Genomic DNA, 26,827 nt, shown 5'->3' with positions numbered 1-26,827 from the left:
CCCGGAGTTAATTTTTTAAAAACAATTTTAATGTTTATTTGTTTGTTTGAGAGAGAGAGAGAGAGAGAGAGAGCAAGCTGGGGAGGGGCAGAGAGAGAGGGAGACACAGAATCTGAAGCAGGCTCCAGGCTCTGAGCTGTCAGCACAGAGCCCAATGTGGGGCTTGAACTCATGAACTGTGAGATCATGACCTGAGCCAAAGTCAGCTGCTTGACCAACTGAGCCACCCAGGTGCCCCAATTTTTTTTTTAAGAGAGAGAGAGTACAGGAGAGGGGCAGAAAGAAAAGGAGAGAGAGAGAATCTTAAACAGGCTCCATGTCCAGTGCTAAGTCTGATGTGGGCTTGATCTCATGAAGGTGAGATCATGACCTGAGCCAAAATCAAGAGTTGGATACTCAGCCGACTGGCACCCAGGCACCCTGAGGAGTTAATGTTTAATGGGTATGAGGTTTCAGTTTGGGAAGATGAAAAGGTTCTGAAGATGAATGACAATGATGGTTGCACAACAATGTGAATGTACGTAATGCCACTGATCTGTATATTTAAAAATAGCTAAAATGATAAATTTGGAAAATTTCATGTTATGTATATTTTACCACATGCACACAAAAGTTGCCCATCAGAGGAGTCTCATGTTGGGCAGGAATGGCCCGGCTCTGGCACCCCTGCTGTGGGTCAGAGGCTGAGAGTGGCCCAGAACAAGCAAGGCCTTGGTGTGGATGCTGTGATGAGTCTCAAGGTGGCCCAACTCTGTCCACCGCAACAGTTCTTTCAAAGGGAGATCTGAGCAGTGTGTCTCCATGGTCACCACGGCTGTGTGATGCCTCTGGACTCACACCTGGTCCAACACCCAGGTCTGGCACTTTCTGGCTCTGTGATCATCGTCAAATTTTTCTACTTCCCGGTGTGTGCCTTAGTTTCTCTATTAAACAGAGGTGATGATGTTCATTCCTACCTTATAGTGTGTTACATAAATGAGCTAATATATATAAAGTGCTTAGAACATTACCTGTCCTAAAGTATGCTGTTTGTAAGAATTTGCTGGTATAACCACAAAGCATTTACTGTGATAAAGGCTCGGTGATAATAAGCCTGTTTGGTTACTTCCAAAGAGCCTCCCGACAACCATGAGAGTCAGGTAATCTTTCCATTTAGAGGTGAGGAAATTGACACTTGGTGAGGCCACACAAACAATTAGAATGGAGCCCTGAGGAGGTCACAGGTGGCCTAACTCCAGTTCAGATCACATGCTAGGCAGTGCTGCATCCTGATCAGCCCTTTGCCCGTGGTGCTGGCTCTGGCTCCATTCTGAGAGAAGGGCTCCCTACTGGTCCTTGTCTTCAAGGATAGCATCTTCATTGTCATCATTATCAAAAATTGCCATCATCTTCAGCATCATCAGCATCAGCATCTGCATCATCCAAAAGGGCTTTATTAAAAGCACCTAATTACACATTCTGCTGTTCTGTATTTTAGACAACAATTACACACACGTCCTAGGAGCTTAGCAACTAAATCTTGGATGAGCATGTTAAGAGCTCCCAAATAGCAGAATAAAGGCACTGCTAATAGAGCAACTCACTCCTTGGGCAGGCTGCTGGACCTCTCTGAGTCTCGCTGATAGGATAAAAATTACTTCCCTTCCCCATAGACCATAGTGAGATAAAGTTTGAGGACATGCTTGGAGGGGTGGGAAGCACTGTGCAAACTTTAGCTGTCACTTTTCTGGGCCTCTTTGTTTAATCCTGCAAGAGTTGATAGTGAGCATTCTCCTGTACTCCTATCCATGGGAGTCCATGAATGACGAGGAAGAAAAGGGAAAATAAGTGTGGAAGTGAGGAGGTTGTGGCCAGGAAGGGAGGAAAGTCGTTCCAGGTTGTAGGCATTAGGGGCTATCATTAGCAAGGCAGGTCTGAAGACCTCCACGCACCTCCATCCCTCCAAAGCTTAGGGAACACTGCAGGGATGGAGTAGGATGAAGATAGGCCAGGACTGTTCATTCATTCAGCACCACTATGTGCCAGACATTGTTCTAGATACTGGGGATGAAACAGTGAACAAGAACCAAGCAGCAGACAAGAGCCAAGCTGTCAGGCCACATCCTAGAGGGAGAAGACCAACAATCAGCAAGTAGATAAACAACTAATTTTAGATGGTGACATATGCTATGAAGAAAATACAGTGGGATGATGAGATAGAGAGTGACTATCCAGCTATCTTAGAGTGGGTTCTCAGGGAGGCCAAATTGAGAAGGTACCATTTAATTTGAGACTCGAATGATAAGAAGGTACCATCACAGGGATATCTGGGGAAAGGGCCCTCTAGGCAGGGGGACAGCTCATGGAAGGGGGTGTTCCCAAGGGCCCTGTAGGCTGGGCTAAATTGTTTAGATTTTATCCTGTAACAATGGGAAGCCATCTGAGGCAGGAAGGATGCACCTAGGCAACATTTTGGAAATCTCACCCTGGTGTCCTGGGCCTTAGTCTCAAGGAGACACAGGACACCTTCCCCCACCCCTGAATCTAAAGACCCCTTGGAGGGCAGAGCAATCAGAAGACATTGCCCCCTACCAGGCTAAAATGGCTTTGGTCTAGAGAGCTAGATGTTTGGCTGGAAGTTCAAGATGAAAGCAAAATGCTGAGTGCAAATGATACTAGTCTGGGTGTGCATGTGGCGGGGGGAGGGTTGTCCATAACCTCACCTTAAGCAAATGAATGAAAGGAATAAACCATTGATATCTGAAGGGCCCTTGCTCTGTCCACCACATTATGGCCCATGAGGCTAGAGGAAACTGGGTTCCCTGGTGTGCCCAGTTATGGAGACCCAGATAAGTTGTTGCTCAGCACAACCAGCAGATGTCTTTTGAATTCATTAATCCTGCTGGTCCTGTGCTGGGCTGTGGACAGTGGGAAGAGGCAGTAATAGAGTGGCCAAATAGGGTGGCCAAACTCATTTGCTAAACTAGCCCTCCCTCAGCTCAGAAAGCCTGAAGAGGGATTTCCATGAAAGCCTAACACCTACTTTCAGTAAGATCTCTTCTAGATAAAGTATGGCAGGTTGTAAGGGCACAGCCAGTTTTCTCTGTGTGTCCAGAGAAGTTCCTAATACTTCATTGGGCCTGGTCTTTCTCCTGCTTGAAGTCCTTTAGCAGTTTCCTGCTGCCCTCAGAATGAAGTTCAAAAGATTCTAATCCTGCTTTACCTCTCCATTCTCTTTAATCTTGCTGTGCCTTACTACTATACAGCCCAGCCATATTGAACACTTGGCTTTTTTCCAGAATCCGGTGTGTTTTCTGTTGCCTCCATGTCTTTGCATAGGCCATTCTATCGTCCCGGAATGCCTTCTCTTCCCCCCTCTAACTCCCCTCACCTGGCTAACTTCTACTTATCCTTCAGGACTCAGCTTAGATGTCAGACAGTGTTTCCCAATCCACCTAGCTGGGGTTGGCCCACAGTACTCTCTCCCTACTCTTTCCCCAGCTTTATTGAGGTATAATTGACAATCTTCCTCTCCTTTTCTACCTAAAATTTCTACTTAAAATACATAGCTGCAGCTCATGCTTCAGGGTTCCTGAGCCCTCCCGGACTATACCAGGCTCCCCTCCTATACAGTCACATCATTTGTCTTCCATAGGTCAGATCACAATGGGTAATGATAGGTCTGTGTGTTTAATTGGTGTATCTCCTCCACTAATCTGTAAACACCATGGGGATATGTGCCTTGTCTGTTTAGTTCACCATTGTATCTTAAGACCTGGGCACATAAGTATTTACTAAATGAATGAATGAATGAAGTCTTCTGGGTTCCCATGTCACATGGAGATTATTCCCAGCACAACACTTAGCTCATTATAAGAGACTATGTACTCCTGTGTCTCTCCAATGGTCTTGTAAGCTCCTTGAGGGGAGGAATAATGCTTTTGTCACCATGATTTCCAGTGCTTGGCACATTGCCTGGCAATTAGGCACCCAAAAAATATTCTGAATATATGAATAGATGAATGAATGATGATAGGCATTCACTTATGTTCTCTTACACTCCATTTTTAATACAACAAAGTGACTATTTATTTATTTACTTACTATTTATTTTTAATGATATAGGCTCCACTCCCAATGTGGGGCTTGAACTCATGACCCTAGATCAAGAGTTGTATTCTCTATTGGCTGAGCCAGCCAGGCACCTCAAAGTGACCTTTTAAGAATGCAAATCAGGGGCACCTGGGTGGCTCACTTGGTTGCGCTTCTGACTCTTGGGCTCAGGTCATGATTTCACATTTTTTTTTTTAATTTTTTTTCAACATTTATTTATTTTTGGGACAGAGAGAGACAGAGCATGAACGGGGGAGGGGCAGAGAGAGAGGGAGACACAGAATCGGAAACAGGCTCCAGGCTCTGAGCCATCAGCCCAGAGCCTGACGCGGGGCTCGAACTCACGGACCGCGAGATCGTGACCTGGCTGAAGTCGGACGCTTAACCGACTGCGCCACCCAGGCGCCCCATGATTTCACATTTTGTGGGATCAAGCTCCCCACTGGTGCGGAGTCTGCGTGGGATTCTCTCTCTCCCTCTGTATCTTCCCCTTCTCTCTCTCTCTCTTGCTCTCACTCTCTCACTCAAAATAAATAAATAAACTTAAAAAAATAATTAAAAATACAAATCAGATCATTTTCACTCCAATTCTTAATCCCCTGGGAGCCTCCTGCTGCTTTAAAAGGATAATCCAAACTCCTTATTGTCACCTACAGAGCCTTCCACTGATTTGGCTCCTGCCTACTTTTGTGGCCTTATCTAGTGCTACTCTTTTCCTCATTTACTACCCCTCAGTACAATGGCCTTCCTTTTCTTCCTTGAATATGCCATGCTTATTCCCATCCTGGGGCTTTTGCACATGCAGTTTCCTCCTCTGGGACATTTGGCTCCATCACCATGCTCTTCTGGTCATTCAAGTCTCAGCTCAAACACCATCTTTTTAGTGAGGCCTTTCCTGACCTATCTAAATGAGCATGCTTCTTCCACATCACTCTTAATATTTACTCTATTTGAAATCATATTGTCCATTTAATTGTTACCTTACTGTCTTTCTCCTTTTCTAGAATGTAAATTTCATGAGGGCTGCTCACTACTGTATCTCCAGGGTCTAGTACAATGTGTGTCATATAATAGGTGCTCTGAAATATTTGTTGATTGAACAAATGAATGGACAAATGAATATGATAATTGTCTTCAGTGATAGAGGGGCAGGTTTCTGCCAGGCTCCTAGGCAGATGGAAGAGTGATTTATTGTGATTAAAGAAATAAAGAAGCCAGACCGGTAAGAACCAGTCCAGATTGTAGGTTTGCCATGCTCCACTGGGAGCTCCTGTAGTCCGGGAATCCCATGGCCTACTCAGCCCAGTAGAGTCCAGTCAACCCAGAATCAGATTCATTCTGGGTAAACAAAAAGCAAAGGCTGACTTGGCTTCCATTTTAAGTTCTCCTGTATGCAGAATGCTTGTATGCAGACCTACAGGAGCATGTAAAGATTCCTGGCAGATGTATCTCTCTGCTTTGTTCCAGTGGATTTTATTTTCCTCAAAGTTTCTTAGAATCTAGAAAAATTGTTGTCAGGCAACAGAAGCAATGAATGGAGACACATGACTCATTCACCAATACATCTGAGATCTAAAGTGTAATAGTTCAATTCCATTTATGCTACAATGAAACAATTCTTATTTTGATCGCACTTTTCATACTCCTATGAAAATCTAAAAATGCCAGACAAAAAAAGAATTTTTAGAATAGTGAATACAAAGAACCAGGTTTTCATAATAAAGCCCACTGATACTCTTCAAGAGAAGAATAAAGCCCATCCCCACTCCTCCATTCTCTCCCCTTTTTAAAAGACTTATTTTTAGATAAAATTTTGCTTCGTTGTCACAGTCTTTAACTTTTTTCCTTTCAAGTTCCCTTTTCCATTGTCATCAACAAAAATATGAGCACGAAAGGGGAGGGAAGTGTTTGTTTTTGTGTACACATCTTTGATCATATCAGAGAGGAGAGAATCATGAACACCCGCTGCTGACTGATTTTAAGAACTAAATCTTGATTTTACTTTCTGCAGGGAAGATGAATAGCATGAATAAAGAGAACCTTACACATGTGGTATAAGTGTCAAGGGCCTTAGTTTGATGTTTTTATTTTATTTATTAAAATTTTTTTTCATGTTTACTGTTTAGAGAGAGAGAGAGAGAGAGAGAGAGAGAGAGAGCATGAGTGGGAGGGGTAGAGAGAGAGAGTGAGACACAGAATCCAAAGCAGGCTTCAAGCCGTCAGCACAGAGCCCGAACTCGCGGGGCTCGAACTCATGAACCGTTAGATCATGGCCTGAGCTGAAGTTGGACACTTAACCAACTGAGCCACCCAGGCGCCCTGATTTTTTTATTTAAAACTTAACCCAGTGGAGGCACCTGGATGGCTCAGATGGTTGAGAGTGTGACTTTGGCTCAGGTCATGATCTCCTGGTTTGTGGGTTCAAGCCCCACATCAGCCTCTCTCCTGTCGGCACAGAGCCCGCTTCTGATCCTCTGTCCCCCTCTGTCTGTCTCTCCTTCACCTGTCTTCGTATGCATGCGTGCAGCGCTCTCTCTCTCTCTCTCTCTCAAAAATAAGAACATTAAAAAAAAAAAAAACAAACCTAAGAGAGACAAGTGAGCTCTTGGCCTCCCCCCACCCCCAAGACCCCAGCCAGCCCCATTTGACAAATTGGACCTATGCAAAAAGACAAAATGCATACAGCTTAAGAACCTGGAATTTAAATTATTTCCATCATGATGTAGTCTTGACATGAAAACTGTTTGAATTTGGCTTTTCAACAAAAAGTTTTTACAAGGCATTGATATTCAGAGGCTAAGTGGGGGTCGTTAAGAGTCTGGTTCTGGATTCTGGGGGATTTGGGTCCTAGCACTGTCACATATTCCCAGTGTGACCCGAGTCTATGTTTTCTCATCCATAGAATGAGGAAAAAAGTAGTAACTGTTTCAGGATTGTTGAGAGGCTTGGGTGACACATGAAGTTCTTAGCACAAAGCTTGGCATATACCAAAGACTTGTTAGCTATGAGCTATTATTATTTTCAGTTATGGAGTCTTAAAATAATTTTCTTATGTTTTATTTATTTAAGTAATCTCTACACTCCATGTGGGGCTCGAACTGATGACCCTGAGATCAAGAGTTGCATGCTCTACTTACTGAGTCAGTCAGGTGCCCCTAAAGTAATTATTATTATATGAGCAAATGAATTAATGAGTGAGTTGTAAGTATACTTGACTTGACTTTGTTTTCTGTCTGGGCTTAGAATAGTTATCAGTGTTTTCTCAACTCTGGCTGCATATTAGAATCAACTTGGGAGATTTAAAAATTGCTTAGTCCCTACCTAGGAAGAGTTGAATCCCTGCTTCTGGTGGTGGTGGCTGGGTATGATATATTTTCTTTAATGACGCTTTTTTTTAGTTTATTTTAATTTTTAAAAGAAAGTTTTATTTATTTATTTTGAGACAGAGAATGCAAGCAGGGTAGGGGCAGAGAGAGAGGAGAGAGAGAATCTCAAGCAGGCTCCGCGCTATCAGCATAAAGCCTGATGCGGGGCTTGAACTCATGAAATGTGACACCATGACCTAAACCAAAGACAGACACTTAACTGACTGAGCCACCCAGGTACCCTATTTGAGAGAGAGAGAGAAAGAGAGAGAGAGAGAGAGAGAGAGAGAGAGAGAGAGAGAGAGAGAGATTGTGTGAACACTAGTGGGGCAAGGGCAGAGAGAATGAGAGAGAGAATCCCAAGCAGGCTTCACGCTGTCACCCAGAGCCTGATGTAGGGCTCAATCTCAGGAACTGTGAGCTCACAAGTTGAAATCAAGAGTCATATGCTCAACTGACTGAGCCACCCAGGCACCCCCTAGGTATCATATTTTAAAAAGATTTCCAGTGGCACCTGGGTGGCTCAGTTGGTTAAGTGTCCAACCCTTAGTTTCAACTCAGGTCATGATCCCAGGGCCATGGGATTGAGCCCTGTGTCAGGCTCCGCACGGAGCTTAGGATTCTCTCCCTCTGCCCCTCTCCCCAATTTGGTGCTTGCACTCTCTTAAAAAAACAAACAAAAACTCTCCAGGTGATTCTGATGTGCAGCCTGAGTTGTGAGTTACTGAGCTATACAGAAATGAGGAATAATAGACAAAGCTTCCAGGGTGGCAGGGCTTTACTGCTTTCCCCCCACCTGTCTGGAGAGAAATAGGCAATCAGGGCCATCAGGCATTCATTTGTCTTTGACCCTCATGTGGTCCTACACAGTGGTTTTACCTTTAGTTTTTATTGACTCTTGTCCAAATCTGACCTTCTTTGTTAGCTTTCTTCAGGTTAAGCCAAGAGTCACTTTGATCTCTTCTATGGGACTTAATATTGGTGGTGGTCGTGTGTGTGTGTGTGTGTGTGTGTGTGTGTGTGTGTGTGTGTGTGTGTGTTCATTATTTCACGGCCACAACAAGAGGTAAAGATTTTCCAACTTTTCATTCCAAGGCTGCCAAGCCAGTTCTCATCTTCATCAGTTTTGGAACTTCACTCATTTGGTTTTACCTTCCTTAAGGGTTGTGAAGTGCCTCCCATGAGATAATATCCTGGAAAAGTGCTTTGCAAACTGTGAAGATATTTAACCAGTCCAATGTAGAAAAATAATAACAAAACTGTCATAATGTAGAGAGTCTCCAAAATGATCTCTGATAGTTCATCTTTATTGACATGTTGACATTATTTTGTGTAACTTTTTAGAATATTCCATAAAGCCTTGCTGATTCTTTTCATTGTTTTTCTATTACATTCTTAGTGTAGTTTAACCCTCATGATTATGCGCTCTATGTTCAGCAACCTGAACTAAGTTGAAACCTTAATGCAAGGTTAACTAAATGCAAGCCTCAACCCAAATGTCATCAATTGACATTAGTGAACAATTTCTTGGCTTCACTGCCACTTGGTTTTCCTCCCATATCTATGGCCACTCATTCTTTCTGCCAATATATTTTGTAAAGTTTTATTTAAATAATCTCTGTACCCAACAAGGGGCTCAAACTCACGACCATGAGATCAAGAGTTATATGCTTTATTGACTGAGCCAGCCAATAAAGGCGACCCTGCAAATATTTTTAAAGTGCATTTTATGTTCCAGGTACTATGCAGAAGCAGAGAAGTGAAAAAGTCAGAAAGATTCCTGTCCTCATGAAACTTAGAATCTAATGGAGGAGACAGAAAATAAATCAGTAGACAAACAAGGCAATTCTAGAGAGGGATGAGTGCTATAGAGAGTAGAAATAAGGTAATGTGGTAGAGAGTGGCTGGGGTGTGGGGGTGTGGTCAGGGAAGGCCTCTCTGACCAGGCGATGTCAAAATTGGTCCTTAAGAATGAGAAGCAGAGGCAGGGATGAATAGGCAAAGCATAGCAGATTTTCAGGACAGTGAAAATACTTTGTACAGTATTATAATGACAGATACATGTTACTACACGTTTGTCCAAACCTATAGAATATACACCAAGAGTCAAATGTAATGTAAACTGTGGTTTTGGGTGATTATGATGGGTCAATATAGGCTCATCAGTTTTAACAAATGTACCACTCTGGTGGGGAACACTGATAATGGGGGAGGCTATGAATGTGTGGATACAAGGTCTATATGGGAAATCTCTACCTCTCTCAATTTTGTCATGAACCTAAAACTGTTCCAAAAAGAATAAAATATTTTAAAAATGGCTGAAAAGATTGGGGAAAAAACAGTGTAAGTGATCTAAAAAATCCAGCATACAGACACTAAATAAAATATTTAATTTAAAAAAAAAAAGAAAAAGAAGGAGGCAAGATGAAGAGTTAGGGCAAAGAGATTTCCAAGTAGAGGGCGCAGGAAATTGACAAGATCATGATGTAGGAAAGGAAAAGGAGGGCTCTGGGGCTGCAGAAGGGAACTCGGTCTCCCGTTCTAGCTCTTCTTTCTCTTAAAAGTTGATCTTGGGCCTCCATTTTTTCTTTCTGCACGTTCTCCAGGTGCAGATGAGTCCCATACCTCTATCTCCACTCGGCCTTTCCTGAGTTCAGATTTGGATATACTGCTGTCTACAGGATATCTCTTCTTAGATGTCTGGTAGGTACTAAAACTAAGCATGACAGAAAACAGCTCTTTGTCTGCATTGTTTTCCACGCTATCTGTACCTCCTTTACCTCCAGACCTCTCCATCTGGGTCAGTGGCACCATAATTTCTTCAGCTGATCAAGTTAGAAAGCTCCATATCCAATCTACTGGCAAGACTGAGGATCTTCTGTCCTTTTGCATAGGTCCCAAATCTATCCACTTTTTTCCATGCACTACCCTTATATACTATTCTATATACAGAAAACCTAAAAGTGCTCTTAACTCCTCTCCCAGCATGTAATCACAAAACTTTGCTGTGTATTGTTACACAATTGTAACCATTCATTCAACTGAGAACCTCTTATCTGCCAGGCACAGTTCTAGGTGCTGGAACCACAACAATGAACAGAAAAATTTACCTGATTTAACAACACTTACATTCTAATGGAGAAGACAGATAGTAAATAAGTACTCATATAATGTATTAGGTGGTGACTAGTGCTATGAAGTACAGTAGGATAAAGAAATAAAATGGAAGGACACATGGCTGGTTCAGTGGTGGGGTGTCCAAATCTCAATTTCAGTTCAGGTCATGATCCCAGGGTCATGGAACTGAGCCCCTCATCTGGCTCCACACTGATCAAGGAGCCTGCTTAAGATTCTCTCTTTTTCTCCCTTTGCCTCTCTCCCCCACTCATGTGCGCGCTCTCTCTCTCTCTCTCTCTCTCTCAAAAAAAATACATTAAAATTTAAAAATATCTTTAAAAAATACGAAATATAATGGAGAGGGTAGGGGAGGGAAGTGGGTGCTAGTGGTATTTTATGAAGGGCAGTTAGGGAATGCCGCTTGAACAAGGAGACCTTTGAGATCTGAATGAAGCCATGGGGTGAGATAAAATGCTATGGGGGGAAGACCATTCCAAGCATAAGGAACTGGAAACGCAAAGGCCATGAGGCAGGAAAGTGCTTGATGTGTTATGGAAAAGTACAGGGCAGTAGGGAAAGATGTAGGGGAAAAGCCAAAGATGGGTCTGAGGTTGCTAGGCAAGATCTTGTAGATTTTATTCTGAGTGAGATAGGACAAACTGGAGGGTTCTGAACAGATGATATGTTTTAAATGGCTTAGCAGCTATGAGGAAAGAGCATTAAAATGGATATGTATATGTTGTTCAAACATAAATAGGGTATTATGTGCACTGCTTTACAATCTGCTTTCTTCCAAAGCAAAATTTTTAAAAACAAAATAAGACCATATTATCTCTTTGTGTAAAATCCTTTGTAGTGTCCCCTTCCCCTCGTAGTAAAGTGTGAAGCCTTAAAAAGCCCTCTCCAGTCTGGCCTCTGCTTACCTCACCAGCTCCTAAATCAGAGAACTTCTTTTCCTGTAATGGGACTCAGGACGTTCAAAGTTCCTTGTCCCTTGGTCTAGAATCAAACTCTTTCCTTCCCTCCCTATCCATTTTGTCATTGTCTTTTTTTAAGGTCCCACTTATTCATTCTTTCATTCATTCAACAAATATTTATTGAGGGATCTGCTATGTACCAGGCACTATTCTAGGCATCAAAGACATAGCACTGAATAAAATAGACAACAATTCTCACCCTCATGAGGCTTAAATTCTGGTGGAAAACAGGAGAAAACAATAAGTTAAAAAACAAATATATAAATATAAATATAAATATAAGTATGACTTTATATGTCAGATGGTGATATACTCTAAGGAGAAATAAAAAGCAAGGAAAGAGGGATGGGGATGTTGTAGGAAATGGTTGCAATTTTAAATAGGGTGGCCAAGAGGCCTCCCTCAAAAAGTGACAGCTGAGCCTAGACCTGGGGGAGGTGAGAGAGTGTGAGTCAGGCAGTTATTTGAAGGAGAGCATTCCAGGCAGAAAGCAAAGGCCCTAAGGGGAGAGCCTGCCTGATGGGTTCCAGGAATAGTAAAGAGGCCAGTGTGTCAGAGAAATGTGTAGGAGCAGGTAAGGTCTGCAGGCCCTTATAAGGACCTTGCCTTTTCCTCTGGGTGGGATAGGAGCCATTGGAGGATTCTGGGCAGAGTAGGAGTGACATGTATGGACTTATATTTTAACAGAATCACTCCAGCTGCTGAAATAAGAGTAGACTGTGGGAGGCAAGGGCGAAAGTAAGGAGACCAGTTAGGAGGCTTCTGTGAAATTCAAGTAAGTGATAATGATGGCTTGATTCAGGATGTTAACAGTGGAAATGGTATAAAATACACACACACACACACACACACACACACACACACACACACACTACATTTTGAAGGTAGAGGCACAGGATTGGTTGAGTAATCAGATATAAAATGTGTGAGGAAAAGAACATGGTCAAGGATGATTCCAAGGTTTTTGGCCTAAACAACTAGAAGAATGGAGTTGCCATTTATTTTTTTTATTTTTTTATTTTTTTTTTTCAACGTTTTTTATTTATTTTTGGGACAGAGAGAGACAGAGCATGAACGGGGGAGGGGCAGAGAGAGAGGGAGACACAGAATCGGAAACAGGCTCCAGGCTCTGAGCCATCAGCCCAGAGCCCGACGCGGGGCTCGAACTCACGGACCGCGAGATCGTGACCTGGCTGAAGTCGGACGCTTAACCGACTGCGCCACCCAGGCGCCCCGAATGGAGTTGCCATTTAATGAAAGGAAGTAAACTGTGGGATCAGCAGGTTTGGACAGTTGTCAGGAAATCAGTTTTAGACATATAGACATATAAAGTGAAATGTCTAGATGCCTACTAGGTATCCAAATGGAGGTATCAAGTAGGGAAATGAATATGGGAGTTAGAATTCAAGGGAAAGGTTCAGGTTGCATCATAAACCTGGAATTGTCAGCATATTTAATGCCAAAAGATTGGATGAGGTTGCCAATGGGTTTATGGCAGACAAAAGGGTCTAAGGATGGATCCTGGGACACTGTAACATCAGTTCTTAAACTTTTTGATCTCAAGAATCTTCTACACTCTAAAAACTTTTTGAGGATCTCAAAGAGCTTTTGTTTATGTGAGTTTTGTCTGTCAATATTTACTGTATTATTACATTATCATCAATAACATCTTTTAAAGCAAAATGACAATGTCGAAAACAAAAGGAAATTTAGGGAGAAGTGTCATTATTATTTGCATTTTTGCAAATCTCTTTAACTGTCTGGTTTAATAAAAGGTAACTGGATTCTCCATCTGCTTCTGCATTCTGTGTGATGCCATATGATACATCATGTCGTCTGGAACACTATAGTGTACACCATGAAAGACTGGGAGTGAAAAAGGCAAATGATATTCTAATATTATTATGAAAATAGTTTTCACCTTACTACCTGCCCCCCCCAAAAAAAGGGACTCAGGAGTCCTTGGAGTGCACTTTGAGAACTGCTGCTCTAACATTTAAAGGTTGGGAGGATTTAGAAGGAATCTCCAAAGGAGAATAAGAAGTTGCAGCTAGGGATGCTGAAGAAACTCAGAAGAACCTAGTGTCCTGGAGGCCCAATGAAGATCGTGTGTGAAGAAGGAGAGTGATCAAGTAATGATGATGGTAAAAGTCAACTGTGCACGAGACTGACCACTGGATTTGGCATCATGGAGGTTATCAGAGACCTTGATGAAAGCAATTTTGGTAGAGAGGTGAGTGCTAAAGTATGACCGGCGTGGGTCATAACATAAAGGTCACTTCCTCAGGTCGCTGAACCCAGCCTAGGTTAATTTCCCCCTCATATCTACTTCTATCTCTCTTCTATCTTCACACTTGACTTCCTTGTTATAGTTTTACCTGTTTTAATAGCTGTCTCTTCCATTATATTTTAAGTTGTGTGAGAAGAGCATCAGGGTAGTTTTATTCTCTATCGTGTCATGGCTCCCCCACCACCTGGCACAAAGGAAGTGCCTGGGACACGGTGAAAGCTCAAGTCTTCCTGGTAAGCTTTTCAAGGTTTCTCAGAGGTAGAAAGCTGACTCCCCTAGCTTACAGGGCATACTGCAAGTCCCTTAGCATATCCTTTTTGTCACCTGACCCTTCTCTTCTCAAAACAACCCTTGCACTTTCATCTTTAAGGCCTTTGCACTGCTATAACAAAATACCACAGACTGAGAAATTCCTTTCTCATAGTTCTGGGGACTGGAAAGTCCAAGATCAAGGTATCAGCATGGTAACATTCTGGTGAGAGTTCTCTTCCTCTCTTTGTGGTTCATAGAGCCTTCTTGCTGTGTCCTCACATGGCAGAAGGGGCAAGGGATGTCTCTGGGGCCTCTTTTATAAGGGCACTAATCCCATTCCAGAGGGCTCCACCCTTATGACCTAGTCACCTCCCCAAAGTCCCTCTCCTAATACCATGAGTTTTGGCACTAGGTTTTCAAAATATGAACTTTTGGGGACATAAATATTAAACCTATAGTAGGGCCTTATGCTTAGAATGGCTTCATGAATACTCTGCTGTCTTGAAATTGTTAATAATTTTTGAACAAGGGGACTCACAAGTTAAGTAGCTGCTCCTGAGTGAAGTGATGGATATACAAAGGTATGGAGTATAATCCCTTAACTGTCTCTTGTTGGTTCAAACAGATATTTATTGATTGATTACTATGTTCTGAGGTAGCCAAGTGTGGTAGTGGGGGGAAGCCATGGCATTCCAGGCAAGGGAGACTACAGGAGCAAAGACTCTGAAGACAGAAAGAGAATGGGGTGTATTGGGGCAAGAATGGCTTGTTAAGGTCTCTCTTTCTCTTTGAAGTTTGTTCTCTCCCTTCATGGTCCTCTATTGTGCCTTGTCCACATCTCTTACCTAGCAGAAACCCAGAGTGCTTTGAATTACCGTGGGCACATTCACCTGTAGATGTTAACTTGGCACTGTCTAGGGGATGAGCATTGAGCTGGGGTGTTGGGAGGAAATACAGGTTTTGTTTTCCAGGAGTTTGTATTCCCTGGGGGAGAAGGAGATGTGAGTAGTAAAGGGTAAACATGTTGTGGGCAGTCTCCCTAGTACCCTACTCAGTGCTCAGCACCAAGATTGCAGTGGGTATTGGGTCTTGCATTATTTTGGATTTCTAGGCCAATACTGAAATCAACCTTGTTCATCACCCCAGGAGGAAGGAGTTGAAACCTTTAGGTATTTTTTTTTTTTTTTTAAATCAGGCTGACAGTGAATATGTAATTGTTTTGTTCGTTTTTTGTTTTGTTTGTTTTGAAGTTATTTTAGAGCATTCACCAGGAAGATAAGGAAGGGTGGGGATGAACATTCCCTAAATGGCTTGAGGGGTAGGGATAAAAGCCAGGTCCATCAAGTGTGTGTCTGTGTGTGCAGGAGGCAATCACAAGAGGGGTTCCTGCTGTGACATGTTCCTTGTCCTTCAACCGGAGGGATCTTGGCTTCCGGATCTGTCAAGTGAGGGGATGAGTTAGGTGATTTCAAGGAGGCCTTCCACCTCACATTATAAGGTCCCTGGAGTCGGATTCTAGTTCCACTCCGCCTCAAGCTGTGAGGCCAGTTTCCTTCCGTAAAATCAGTGAGTGGGCCTAGACTACTTTTCTGGAAGACTGTTACTCGGGAGCACCTGTGGCACTCCTCAGAGGAGCGTCCACAGGACTGCGTCGCCTCGCCCGGTCCCTGAGCCACCGGCTGGGGGGTGGGGCCAGCGCGGGCAGCGCCGGGAGACTCACCTGTGCGCGGAGCAGTGACTCACCTGCCCTCCCCCGCTCGCGGGCTGTTCCAGGAGTCACCGCTCCTCCTACTTACTTCTCGGAGCGGGGATGGGTGTCACTCCCGGCCCGAAAGCCCACTGGAGCCTTGGGATGAAGTAACTCAGGGGTAAAGGGCGGAGAGCAAGAGGTCCTCCTGGGGGTCCCGCCTCGGCGTCGCCAACGTCTCTCCGTCGGGACCTCACCCCCAAAGCGAGGGCCTGGAAAGCGGGGCGACGGCGGGAGGCGCCGGGAAGAGCGCGCCGGAGGGAGGTGCCGGGAAGGGCGGGCGGGGCCGGGGCCGCGGGCGGGGGGCGGGGGCGCCGCGCTGCCCATTTCCTCTTCGGAGCCGGACTGGAGGGAGACAAAGCGGCGGCCGTCGGCTTCGGGCCTCGGGAATTCTTCCTGCGCTCGCCCACTCGCCGCAGGTAACTCTTCAGGCGGACGCGGGCTCCGCACCCGGGCTGAGGGGCTCCTCTTGTGGGCGGGCCGGCCACGGTCTTCTCCGCGACGCCGCCCTGAATCGGGCTTCTGAAGGGCTGCGGTGCGGCGCCCGACCGGTTTCTCTTGCGGGGCCCCCGGCCTGCGCCCTGGAGGGGCGAGCGGGCGGGGCCGCCTCTTCCTGGCGCTGGGGAAGTTGATGGGCCGCAGTGGCTGGAGCGGAGCGAGCTGCAGCCCCCGCGCGGACGCGCCGTTTCCTCCCGGGAAAGTTTCTCCCGGTTTCTAAACTTTGTCGCGGCCGACTCGGCGCGCGCGCCCGACCCCCTCGGCCGCCTTCCTTGTGGAGCGGAGGCTGCGCGCTGTTTCCGGTACGGGAGTGGCGGAGAGTTGAGCTTTCCTGTGAAGTGATTGTGGTTTGTGGTTTCCGTGGTCGCACCCTCCTCCCCCGCCTCCGAAACTTGGCTGGCGGGTGGACGTGAGGATTGCGGAGCCCGAGCTCCCGCACGCGCGGCCGGGGCGAATGTGCGAGTGCAGTGCTGTCTTTCTCGGACTGGGTCTGGCTGGGAAGGTGCGCCACACCCGAGTGGACTTTTGGCGTGTACCAAGTTAACCTTTGTTGTGCAATTACTCAGTCTATTCGTGCTGGTTAATAGGACGTACTTCCCTCTGGTTAGTTCTGGTATTCACGGGTGGCGTTGGAGTCTTTCTTGTGGACTTTTAAAGGAGTGTGCGTGTGTGAAGCACTTGTTGGAACAAATGTGGACCGAATGCCTGACCCTGGCTTGGCAGGAATGGCTTCCCAACAATGCAGGCGGCAGTTGGCTCAAACCAGGATTGGCAGACACCCTCATGTCCTCCTGCCTCTCTAACATTTTTTTGGTGTTTGTTTTGTACAGAATCTACAGTTTAGAAGATTATGTTAAGATATGGTAAGTCTCCAAATAAACTTAGGGCATATCGTATATATGTTGAAGGAAACGGTTACATCATTGTATTGTTGCCACAGGATAAGCATTTCCATGAGAGGATATTTTTTTTTTTTTTGGCACTGACTTTTTAAAGGACACTACAGGTATATGTTACTTTAAGAAAATGTAAGTTAAATTACTGTTATTAATTAAATAAATTAAAATAATTTATACAAATTTAATTGTTATTTTGTTTCATAAGATGTTAAAAGTGGAGAAATTACCGATAGCCTCTCGCCAGTTATTTATCCTTCTTAACTTTTAAAAAATAACTGTTTTATCCACTTTTCTTTCAGACCCACAGATGATTTAAGATGTCGTCTGTGCCCCCCCAAGAGCTGACAGTGTAATGTAGGGAAGGTATATAGCTTAGATGTAGTGTAGGGCAGACCCTAACAGTACTTGTGGATGGGTCAAATTTTATACACTACTAACGATAAAAGAAACTTGCGGACGCATGGAGAGGGGGCTAATAAGTTTTGTTTGGAGAAGTCCAGAAAGGCTTCTGGAAGAGAATGGCGTTTGAACTGGATGAAACATAAGTAGGGTTTTGTCAGTGGAGGAAACATAAAAGAGAAGAAGAGTTTGTGGAATTGTGACATAACTCTTCTGGTTTTCCTTAAATTTTTGGCTCTTTTCAGTTGTGTGTTGTTGTTTTTTTTTTTTTTTCCAGTCTACTCATGCCCGAGATTCTATCCAACATGTCTCAGTTTTTCACACCATTGACGTGGCATCACCTTCATTCCCATCATCAACATTTCATTCCAGACAGTGATTGAGAGATCAGGGGTGCCTTTTCCACGGTGAGAATCTCTTCTCACAGTCTCCCTGTCTTCAAACTTAGATACTAAAGTCCAAGCTTCTCTTCTTATCGTGGATGTGTCACCTGACCTACATGGTCACCTGTACACCAGAGAGCTGAGTGTCCTAGGGGCTTCTCAGCCTCAGCATGCCCAGAATGAGACACTTTTCTGGAAACCTAAACCACATGTGGAGATCAGCAGTATCTGGTAGGGTCCTGGAATTTTTTTTGAGAAAGTAATAGCCTGAGACATGACGGACAGACTGGTTGTTGCGGGTGGTGGTGTGTAGTGTTGGTGAAGATCTGGACAAGGGAACACGGTCCTCTGCTTGTGTTGAAGGTCCTGAGATAGGAATGAACTTCATGTGGCTTGAGACCTAAGAGAAGACCTGTATATCTTGAAAACTTTTGGGGTGGGGAGAAGGCCTCACATGAGATTGCAGAATGCCAGGTCACATGTTTGAATTTTATGCTAAGAGCTGTAAGCAGCTATTGTGGGGAGTTTCATGATCTGGTTTTTTTGTTTTTTTGTTAAAGTTTATTCATTTATTTACTTAAAAATTTTTTTTAATGTTTATTTTTGAGGGAGAGGCAGAGTACGAGTAGGGAGGGGCTGAGCGAGAGGGAGACAGAGAATCCAAAGCAAGCTCAAGAGTCAGTGCTTCAAACCACAGTGAGATACCACCTTACACCCAGCCTGAAGCTGGGCTTGAACTCATGGACCACAAGATCATGACCTAAGGTGAAGTTGGACGCTTAACTGGCTGAGCCACCCAGGCGCCCCTTATTAAAAAAGTTTTTTGTAATAAAGCTCATAGCACCTAAAGATAGACACTGGTAATGTTTTGGTGTACATCCTCTAATCTTTGTTTTTGGGTATGTATATTGACAATAACTTTTATAAAAATTAGTTTTTACTTTGTCTTCTTTTGTAATCTACTGTTCATTTGTCGTAATTTGAACATTTCCCCTATTAGTAGGATAAGATTAACCTTTATTTTATGTATCCCTTTGAAAAAGGAAACACCACCAAATATACTAGACAATGACATCAATTGTAAGACCCATCCAGATGTTAGAGGCTTAAAAATGTGAAATATGTATGCTTTAGAACTGATGATATATGATTAATTGCACAGTACCGATATAGCATATTAATGATCGCCTACTATTCCATTTTGTAGTTTCTTTTTGATCAGCCCTATTAGACATTTAGTTTGCTTGTAGAGCCGTGTTAGTGTAGCTCAATCTTCTCCCCATCTTTGATTATTTCTTGAGGTTAACTTGGAAAAGGTTTGCTACTCTTAAAATATTTTTTTAATTATAGTTAAACATACATAAGATAAAACTTCCCATTTTAATAGTTGTTAAGTGTATACTTCAATGGCCTTAAATACATTTATGATGTGCAACCATCATCACTATCTATTTTCGGAACTTTTTTGTCATCCGAAACAGAAACTTTGTATGTATTTGACAGTGACTTCCCATCCTCCCCTCTACCCAGCCTCTGATAACCTCTCTTCTAGTTACTGTCTCTATGAATTTGCCTATTTTAGGTACTTCATATAAAAGTGGAACCATACAATATTTGTCCTTTTGTGTCTGGCTTATTTCACTTATTGATACAATGTTTTTAAGGTTCATTCATGTTGTAGCATGTGTCAGAATTTCCTTTTTTTTTTCCCTTAAAATTTTTATTGTGGTGAAATAAACATAAAATTTACTATCAATGGGGTGCCTGGTTGGCTCAGTCGATTAAGCATCCGACCTTGGCTCAGGTCTTGATGTCGCAGTGAGTTAGAGCCCCGTGTTGGGCTCTGTGCTGACAGCTCAGAGCCTGGAGCTTGCTTTGGATTTTGTGTCTTCTTCCTCTCTCTCTACCCCTCCCCTGGCTCTCACTCTGTCTCTCTCAAAAGTAAACATTAAAAAATTCAATAAAATTTGCTACCATTGATTAATGATTTAGTTTAAATATTTATTTTGAGAGCGAGAATCCCAGGCAGGCTGTGTGCTGACAGGGGAGAGAGAGACTGATGTGGGCTCATTTGTGACCTGAGCTGAAATCAAGAGTTGGTTGCTGGACGGATTGAGCCACCCAGGTGCCCTTTTGTGTTTTTTTAGAGAGATAGAGATTGTGTGCACGTGTGTCTAAGAGAGCTAGTGTGGGGGAGGGCCGAGGGAGAGACAAAATCTCAAGCAGGCTCCATGCCAAGTGGGGAGCCCCATGCAGGACTCAATCTCAGAACCCTGAGCTAAAATCAAGAGTTGGATGCTTAACTGACTGAGCCACCCATTTGTCCCTAAAATTTACTCTTACCTAGTTTTAAGCCTACAGTTCTGTGATATTAATTACATTTATGTTGCAGTGCAACCTTACCGCCATACATTTCTAGAAATCTTTTTATCTTGTAAAAGTAAAACAACTCCCCATTTTTATTAAACAACATTATGAACTCGCCATTTCTTTCTTACTCCAGTTTCTGGCAGCCACTATTCTACTTTGTCTCTTTGACTGCTCTTGGTACTTCATAAAAGAATCATGTAGCATTTGTCTTTATGTCTTGTTTTACTTATTAACTATTTACTTATTAACTAATTCCCTTATTAACATATACTATGTCTGTATGTCTTGTTTTACTTATTAACATAATATCCTCAAGATTCATTCATGTGGTAGCATATGAAAATTTCCTTCCTTTTTAAGGCTGAATAATATTTTATCGTATGTATGTATATATACACACACCACATTATGCTTATTCATTCATTTCTTGATGAATGATTACTTCCATATTTTAGCTACTGTGAATGCTGCTATGAACATGAATGTACAAATATCTCTTGGAGACCCTGCTTTCACTTTTGGATATACCCAGAAGTGGAATTGCTGGATTATAGGGTACATTTATTTTTAATTTTTTGAGGAACTGTCAAACTTACCACTTTACATTCCTACCAGCAGTGCCCAAGGGCTCTAATTTCTCTATTTCTTTGCCAATACTTGATATTTTCTTTTTTTCTTTTTTTTTATGGTAGCCATCCTAATGAATTTGAGGTGGTATTACATTGTAGTTTTTTTTTTTTTTTAATTTTTTAACGTTTATTTATTTTTGAGAGACAGAACATCAGCAAGGGAGGGGCAGAGAGAGAGGGAGACACAGAATCCAAACCAGGCTCCAGGTTCTGAGCTGTCAGCACAGAGCCTGAAGCGGGGCTCTAACTTAAACTGTGAGAGCATGACTTGAGCCGAGGTCGGATGCTTAACCAAGCGACCCACACGCCCTCATTGTAGTTTTGATTTGCATTTCCTAATGATTGGTGATGTTGAATATCTTTCATGTGTTTTTTAGACATCCCTGTATCTCTGGAGAAATGTCTATTCAAATCCTTTGCACATCATTGGGTTGTTGTTTGGTTTTTAGTTTTAGGAGTTTTCTCTATTTTCTGAGTATTAATCCCTTATCACATATGACTTGAAAATACTTTCTTCCATTCTCTGGGTTGCCTTTTGATTCTGGTAATAGTATCCGTTGATACACAAAAGTTTTCATTTTGATGAAGTTCAATTTATCTATTTTTTTCTTTTGTTACCTGTGTCTTTGGTGCCATATGCAGGAAGTCATTGCCAAATCCAGTGTCATGAAACTTTTACCCTGTGTTTTCTTGTAAGTTTTATGGTTTTAGCTCCTACATTTAGGTCTTTGATTCATTTTGAGTTTATTTTTCTTTATGATGTTAGGTAATGGTCCAACATCATTCATTTGCATGTGGTTACGCAAGTTTACTCAAGACCATTTGTTGAAAAGACTGTCTTCCTCATTGACTGATTTTGACACCTTTGTCAAAAATCATTTGACAGTAAATGTCAAATTTGACTGTAAATGTCATTTCTTTCTGGACTGTCTGTTCTGTTCTGTTGGTCTATATGTCTGTCTTTATGCCAGTACCACACTGTTTTGATTACTGTAGCTTTGTGTTAAGCTGATGTCAAAATAGCTCTTGAAGCTAACAATATTTTGTATTATTCTGTGGTTTAGTTGTATGTACGTGCTGTTGTGAAAATCAAATGAATCCATTTAACTTTCCTGTGTTTTGATTGTTGAAGTGATTACACAATTGTTTGAGTTTGTTAAAACTCAAGGAATAGTATAACAGAGTGAATTTTAGTGCATATGAAAAGTGATACAATAGGTAAAAATAGGTTTTTTTCAAGTTTGATTACTTCCTCAGCCCAAATCATTTTTTCCTCATGAGTGACTGTGAAGCCACACCCTTAAAAGTAAAAGTATTCTGGGGTGCCTGGGTGGCTCAGTCGGTTAAGCGTCCGACTTCGGCTCAGGTCATGATCTCACGGTCCATGAGTTTGAGCCCCGCGTCGGGCTCTCTGCTGACAGCTCAGAGCCTGGAGCCTGTTTCTGATTCTGTGTCTCCCTCTCTCTCAACCTCCCCCGTTCATGCTCTGTCTCTGTCTCAAAAATAAATAAACATTTAAAAAAAAGTAAAAGTATTCAAGAATTTTCATTATAATGTCCATGTTAGCAGATTTAAGTCTTTTTTTTTTTTTTTTAATGTTTACTAACTTTGAGAGAAAGAGAGAGCATGTGTGTGAGTATGAGTGGGGGAGGGACAGAGAGTGAGGGAGAGAGAGAATCCCAAGCAGACTCCCCACACTTCTGTCAGTGCAGAGACAGGACTTGACATGCTCAATCTCAGGAACTGTGAGAGATCATGACCTGAGCCGAAATTATGAGTCAGAAACTCATGAGTCAGATGCTCCAGGTGCCCCTGGAGGATTTAAGTCATATTAGTACCTTCTATTTTCTTTTAAGAAAAAAAGTTAAATACATCAGGCATCTGTGAGCACTTCATGGAACAACAGTTCCTAAAATTTGCCCAGATGTGAGTGTGCTAGCTTCCAGACCTTAAGGGTGTTTGTACAGTGTGTTGATCAGCTCAGCACCTCACATGGTGGGCTGGCTTGAACGTGCTGAACAGTGTGGGGAAGTGGACAGTCTGGCTTGACTTGCCCTGTCTCATGCTGTTTGCTCACTTGCAAGAGCACTATACTAAATTTATGCATTATTGAAAGTTCAAAATGTGCAGAAATAACCATGCTTCAAAATAAAACTTCAACATTGCTCTTTCTCTGTTGGAACCGCTAAATGTTCATTATTTTCTTCTTTAGTTATTTTCATAGCTATCAAACTTCTCTATGTGACAGTGTGCCCCTAGCCCCATTTCTAATGGAGCTTGAAATTAACATGATTTCTGTTTACTTGTTGATGGACTGTCATCTATCAACCCCAGTTTTTGATAGTGATTTAATTTGTGCTTTTTCAGTGGCTCAAGTTTGGAGTAATGCATATAATGTAAATATGATTTGAAAGGCAACTTTGAGTGTTCCTTAAAAAAATTTTTTTTAATGTTTATTTATTTTTGAGAGAGACAGAGACAGAATGCGAGTGGGTTAGGGGCAGAGAGCGAGGGAGACACAGAATCTGAAGCAGACTCCAGGCTCCAAGCCATCAGCACAGAGCCCAACCTGGGGCTCGAACTCACGTGCTGTGAGATCATGACCTGAGCAGCAGTCGGCCGCTCAACTGACTGAGGCACCCAGGCACCCCTTGAGTGTTATTTTAAATGTTTGTAATATAGATTGGTCATTTGGAACAAGTATTACATGAATAGTGTGATTTGGTTTAAAAAATTTTTTTTTTAATTTGAATTTGTTTTTTTTAATGTTTATTTATGTATTTTGAGAGGAAGAAGAGAGAGAGAGCGTGCTCACAAGCAGGGGAAGGGCAGAGAGGGAGAGGTGGAATACCAAGCAGGCTTTGTCAGCACAGAGCCCAATGTGCTGTCACAAACTGAGATCATGACCTGAGCCAGGATCCAGAGTTGGATGCTTGGTGCGCCTGGGTGGCTCAGTTGGTTAACAGTCTGACTCTTGATCTTGGCCCAGGTCATGATCTCATGGTTCTTCGTGGGTTTGAGCCCTGTGTCTGTGCTGACAAGTGCAGAGCCCACTTGGAATTTTCTCTCCTCTCTGCCTCAACCCCACTCGTGCTTGTTCTCTCTCTCTCTCTTCAAAATAAATAAATAAACTTGGAAAAATTAAAAAAAAAAAAAAAGATGCTTAACCAGCTGAGCTGCCCAGGTGCCCTGGGTTTTAAAATTTGTTGTCAGCTGGGGGCGCCTGGGTGGCTCACTGGGTTAAGCATTGGACTCTTGATTTGGGTTCAGGTCATGATCTCATGGTACTTGGAATACAGCCCCAAGTCAGGCTCCATGCTGACAGAGCAGAGCCTGCTTGGAATTCTCTCTGCCTCTTTATCTCTGTTTTTCTTTCTCTCTTTCCCTCCCCCTCCCCCTTGCACTCTCACTCTGTCTCAAAAATAAAGTAAATATACTTAAAAATTTTTGTCGTCTGTCCCATGTTCCAATTATAGTAGAAGAGCAGGAATTACACTGTGGAAGTTGTTATAATTTTAAGCTGTAAAGTTTTTTTAAAAGAGACTTCCAGGGCTTTAGAGAAGAAACAAACTGTCATTTGCCTTAAAATATTGTAATGAATAATTTATTGTTATTTTTAAAAAATATTTATTTTGAGAGAGCGTGTGTGGGTGCATGCAAGCGGGGGAGGAGCAGAGAGAGGAAAGAGAATCCCAAGCACGCTCCTCCATTTACTGACTGAGCCACCTAGGTGCCCCTGTAATGAATAATTTGATCCAGTTTAATCTCAATGTTAAATAACTGGTCTTATTCCTTAATTGCTAATTTAAAGACTAGTTCTATCCTGGATTGCTTAATTTTGGCTATTGCATTTAACTGTATTGAGCTGTGGATTTCCCTCATTTTCTTATTCTGAGATTTCATTATTAAATATTGTCATAAATAAGTGGACCATCATTTACATTTTCAAAATGTTTTATTGTATCATTTTTGTTTTGTTTTGTTTTTGTTAATATTTGACATAAATTGAAGATGTGAATTGGAAGCCTGTTTAATTATTAGGTTACATAATCCTCTACTGGTTTATTAACCAGGTAGAACTGCAGACTGTTCTGAAAACTGAAAGTGCTATCATAACTCAGGAAATGCATTCAGTGTGGCCCATTTCAAGTGACATGAAGGATAGGAGCCTTTGCTAATAGTCTGTTTACCCTGTGCAGCTCTGATACATGCTTTTCTTTGCAAGCAAAGATGCATTGTTAACTATTCTCTTATGGTATGATGAATATTTCATTATGTTAAATATTTCAATATTAATCTAGACTCTTAATCATGGTTTGTGAAAAATGATAGTGCAGTGAATAAGGCAGAAGCTGAAAGAGTAAGTCAGTGTTCATGGGGTTTTCTGTTTGTGGGGATCTCTGAATTGGTAAAGGTTTCTTACAGTCATCTTTTATCATTTTCTTGCTTCCTTGGACCTAAGGGTCATCATATTCTTAGAGAAGCTGTAGTCTGACTTTGAAGTGTATCTTTAGAAACCTGTCATTTTGCAGAGAAGTGGCTAAGTGAAATGTGAGCTTGATCTCTTGGGAGGAGGAAGGAAAACCAGGGAAATGGCAATACTTGAGAGAAATTTAAGCTTCTTTGGGGTCATTAAGACCAGTGAAAGACATAATGTTTTCTAGGTATCTTTATTGAGTCAGTGTCAGAGGCAGCATTTAGTTTGCTTTATTTCTACTTCAGTGGAAAGGGTTCAATTAAATACAATAAGTCTGCCTTTCAAAGCACATGCTGGGAGATGTTAAGAATGTGTAAGTCACCTTTGCTAACCTCAAGAAGTTTACAAACTAATGGGATTATTAGTCTTGCTATAGCAGTCTATACTTATTTTTGCTAATCTGTAAGAAGAGACATTTCTTATTTCTTTCCACAAGTGCTGATGTTGCTAGATGAAACCTAAAACAGTCAAGGCAGGTATTAATCATTTATAGATTGTTACTAGGTGAAAGTTATCATGCTCAAAAAAGCCATGGTCCCTGTGTTCAAAGGGGAGTTCCCAGTTTCCTGGGAGACAGATGCACTGACAGTGCTGTGTGGCAAGTACTATAATAGAGATACTTGTGAAGTGCTGGGGGAACCCAGAAAAGAGGCAACAGTTCTTTCTGTGGGAGCAGAGGACATTTGTGTGAGTCTTGAAGGAAGATGGAAAAGTCTGGAAAGATGCTTTGGGCAGAGGAAAGGGCTTTTATAAAGGCCTGGAGACATGAATGTGCATTGGAGAAAAATTTCACAGAGTGGATGTAGGTGACTAGTCTGTTAGGCTAGTTGCAGTCAGGTTTGTTTACAGGAGTTTGGGTTTCACCCTGTTTGTGGTGGGGAAGTAGTCCCTCAGCCTTTGAGGAGTGGATTCTATGATAATGATAAATTAGGCTGTCTGGATAATGATTGGAAATGAGAAGACTTCTAGATATTTTAAACCAGAATGTAGTCCAGAGCCCAGAGAGAGGAAGGGTTAGTAGAGTCAGGTATTTACTGATGTACAGAGGAGGGGTAGGGAAGAGGATGAGAGGCCTAGAGTCTCCTTCTAGGGTAGCTGGTTGGGTGCATCTTTGGTCAGCAGAAATGGAGAAAGCCAAAGAGGGAGAAGATTTGGAGGAAAAAGCTTGGCTTATGGCCTATGGAGTTTGAATAACTTAGCTTTTCAGTTGCTTGTTGGGAAAAGTCCTTTAGATTGGAGAAATGCTGCTCTGGCCACTTCTGACATTCACTGTGGTAGCTGTGAAAAGGTGGAGTTTGCTTCTTTGTTTTTTGGAGGGTGGAGGGGTTGGTT

General features: G+C 42.5%; 2 protein-coding genes across 5 annotated transcripts in view; one reads left to right on the top strand and one right to left on the bottom strand.

Moving 5' to 3' along the window:
- Positions 1–26,827, top strand: part of CTNNA1 (catenin alpha 1) — a 311,490-nt gene that overhangs the window by 119,542 nt on the left and 165,121 nt on the right. Inside the window, exon 1 of one of the 4 annotated variants that reach the window (XM_086702905.1) lies at positions 15,640–15,659. The exons of 1 other annotated variant lie outside the window; for it this stretch is intronic. The gene's annotated coding sequence lies outside the window, so the exon portion shown is untranslated. Of the gene's footprint in view, positions 1–15,639; positions 15,660–16,114; positions 16,260–16,379; positions 16,641–26,827 lie in introns of those variants that run through there. 2 more of the 4 variants (XM_086702902.1, XM_086702903.1) reach the window with 2 other exon arrangements.
- On the bottom strand, positions 1,136–20,432 carry LOC147584436 (uncharacterized). Its single transcript, XM_086716530.1, has 3 exons — positions 20,423–20,432; positions 15,890–16,948; positions 1,136–1,412 (listed from the first exon to the last, which is right to left on the bottom strand). The coding sequence occupies exons 1-3, from the start codon at positions 20,430–20,432 to the stop codon at positions 1,372–1,374; spliced, it is 1,110 nt and encodes a 369-aa protein (XP_086572656.1). The 3' UTR covers positions 1,136–1,371.

The sequence above is a fragment of the Puma concolor genome, chromosome A1 (genome assembly GCF_028749965.1).
Source record: "Puma concolor isolate L17-30 chromosome A1, mPumCon1.1.hap2, whole genome shotgun sequence".
Taxonomy (NCBI): domain Eukaryota; kingdom Metazoa; phylum Chordata; class Mammalia; order Carnivora; family Felidae; genus Puma; species Puma concolor.
The sequence above is the reverse complement of the archived record's forward strand: the minus strand, read 5'-3'. Positions and strand labels throughout refer to the sequence as shown.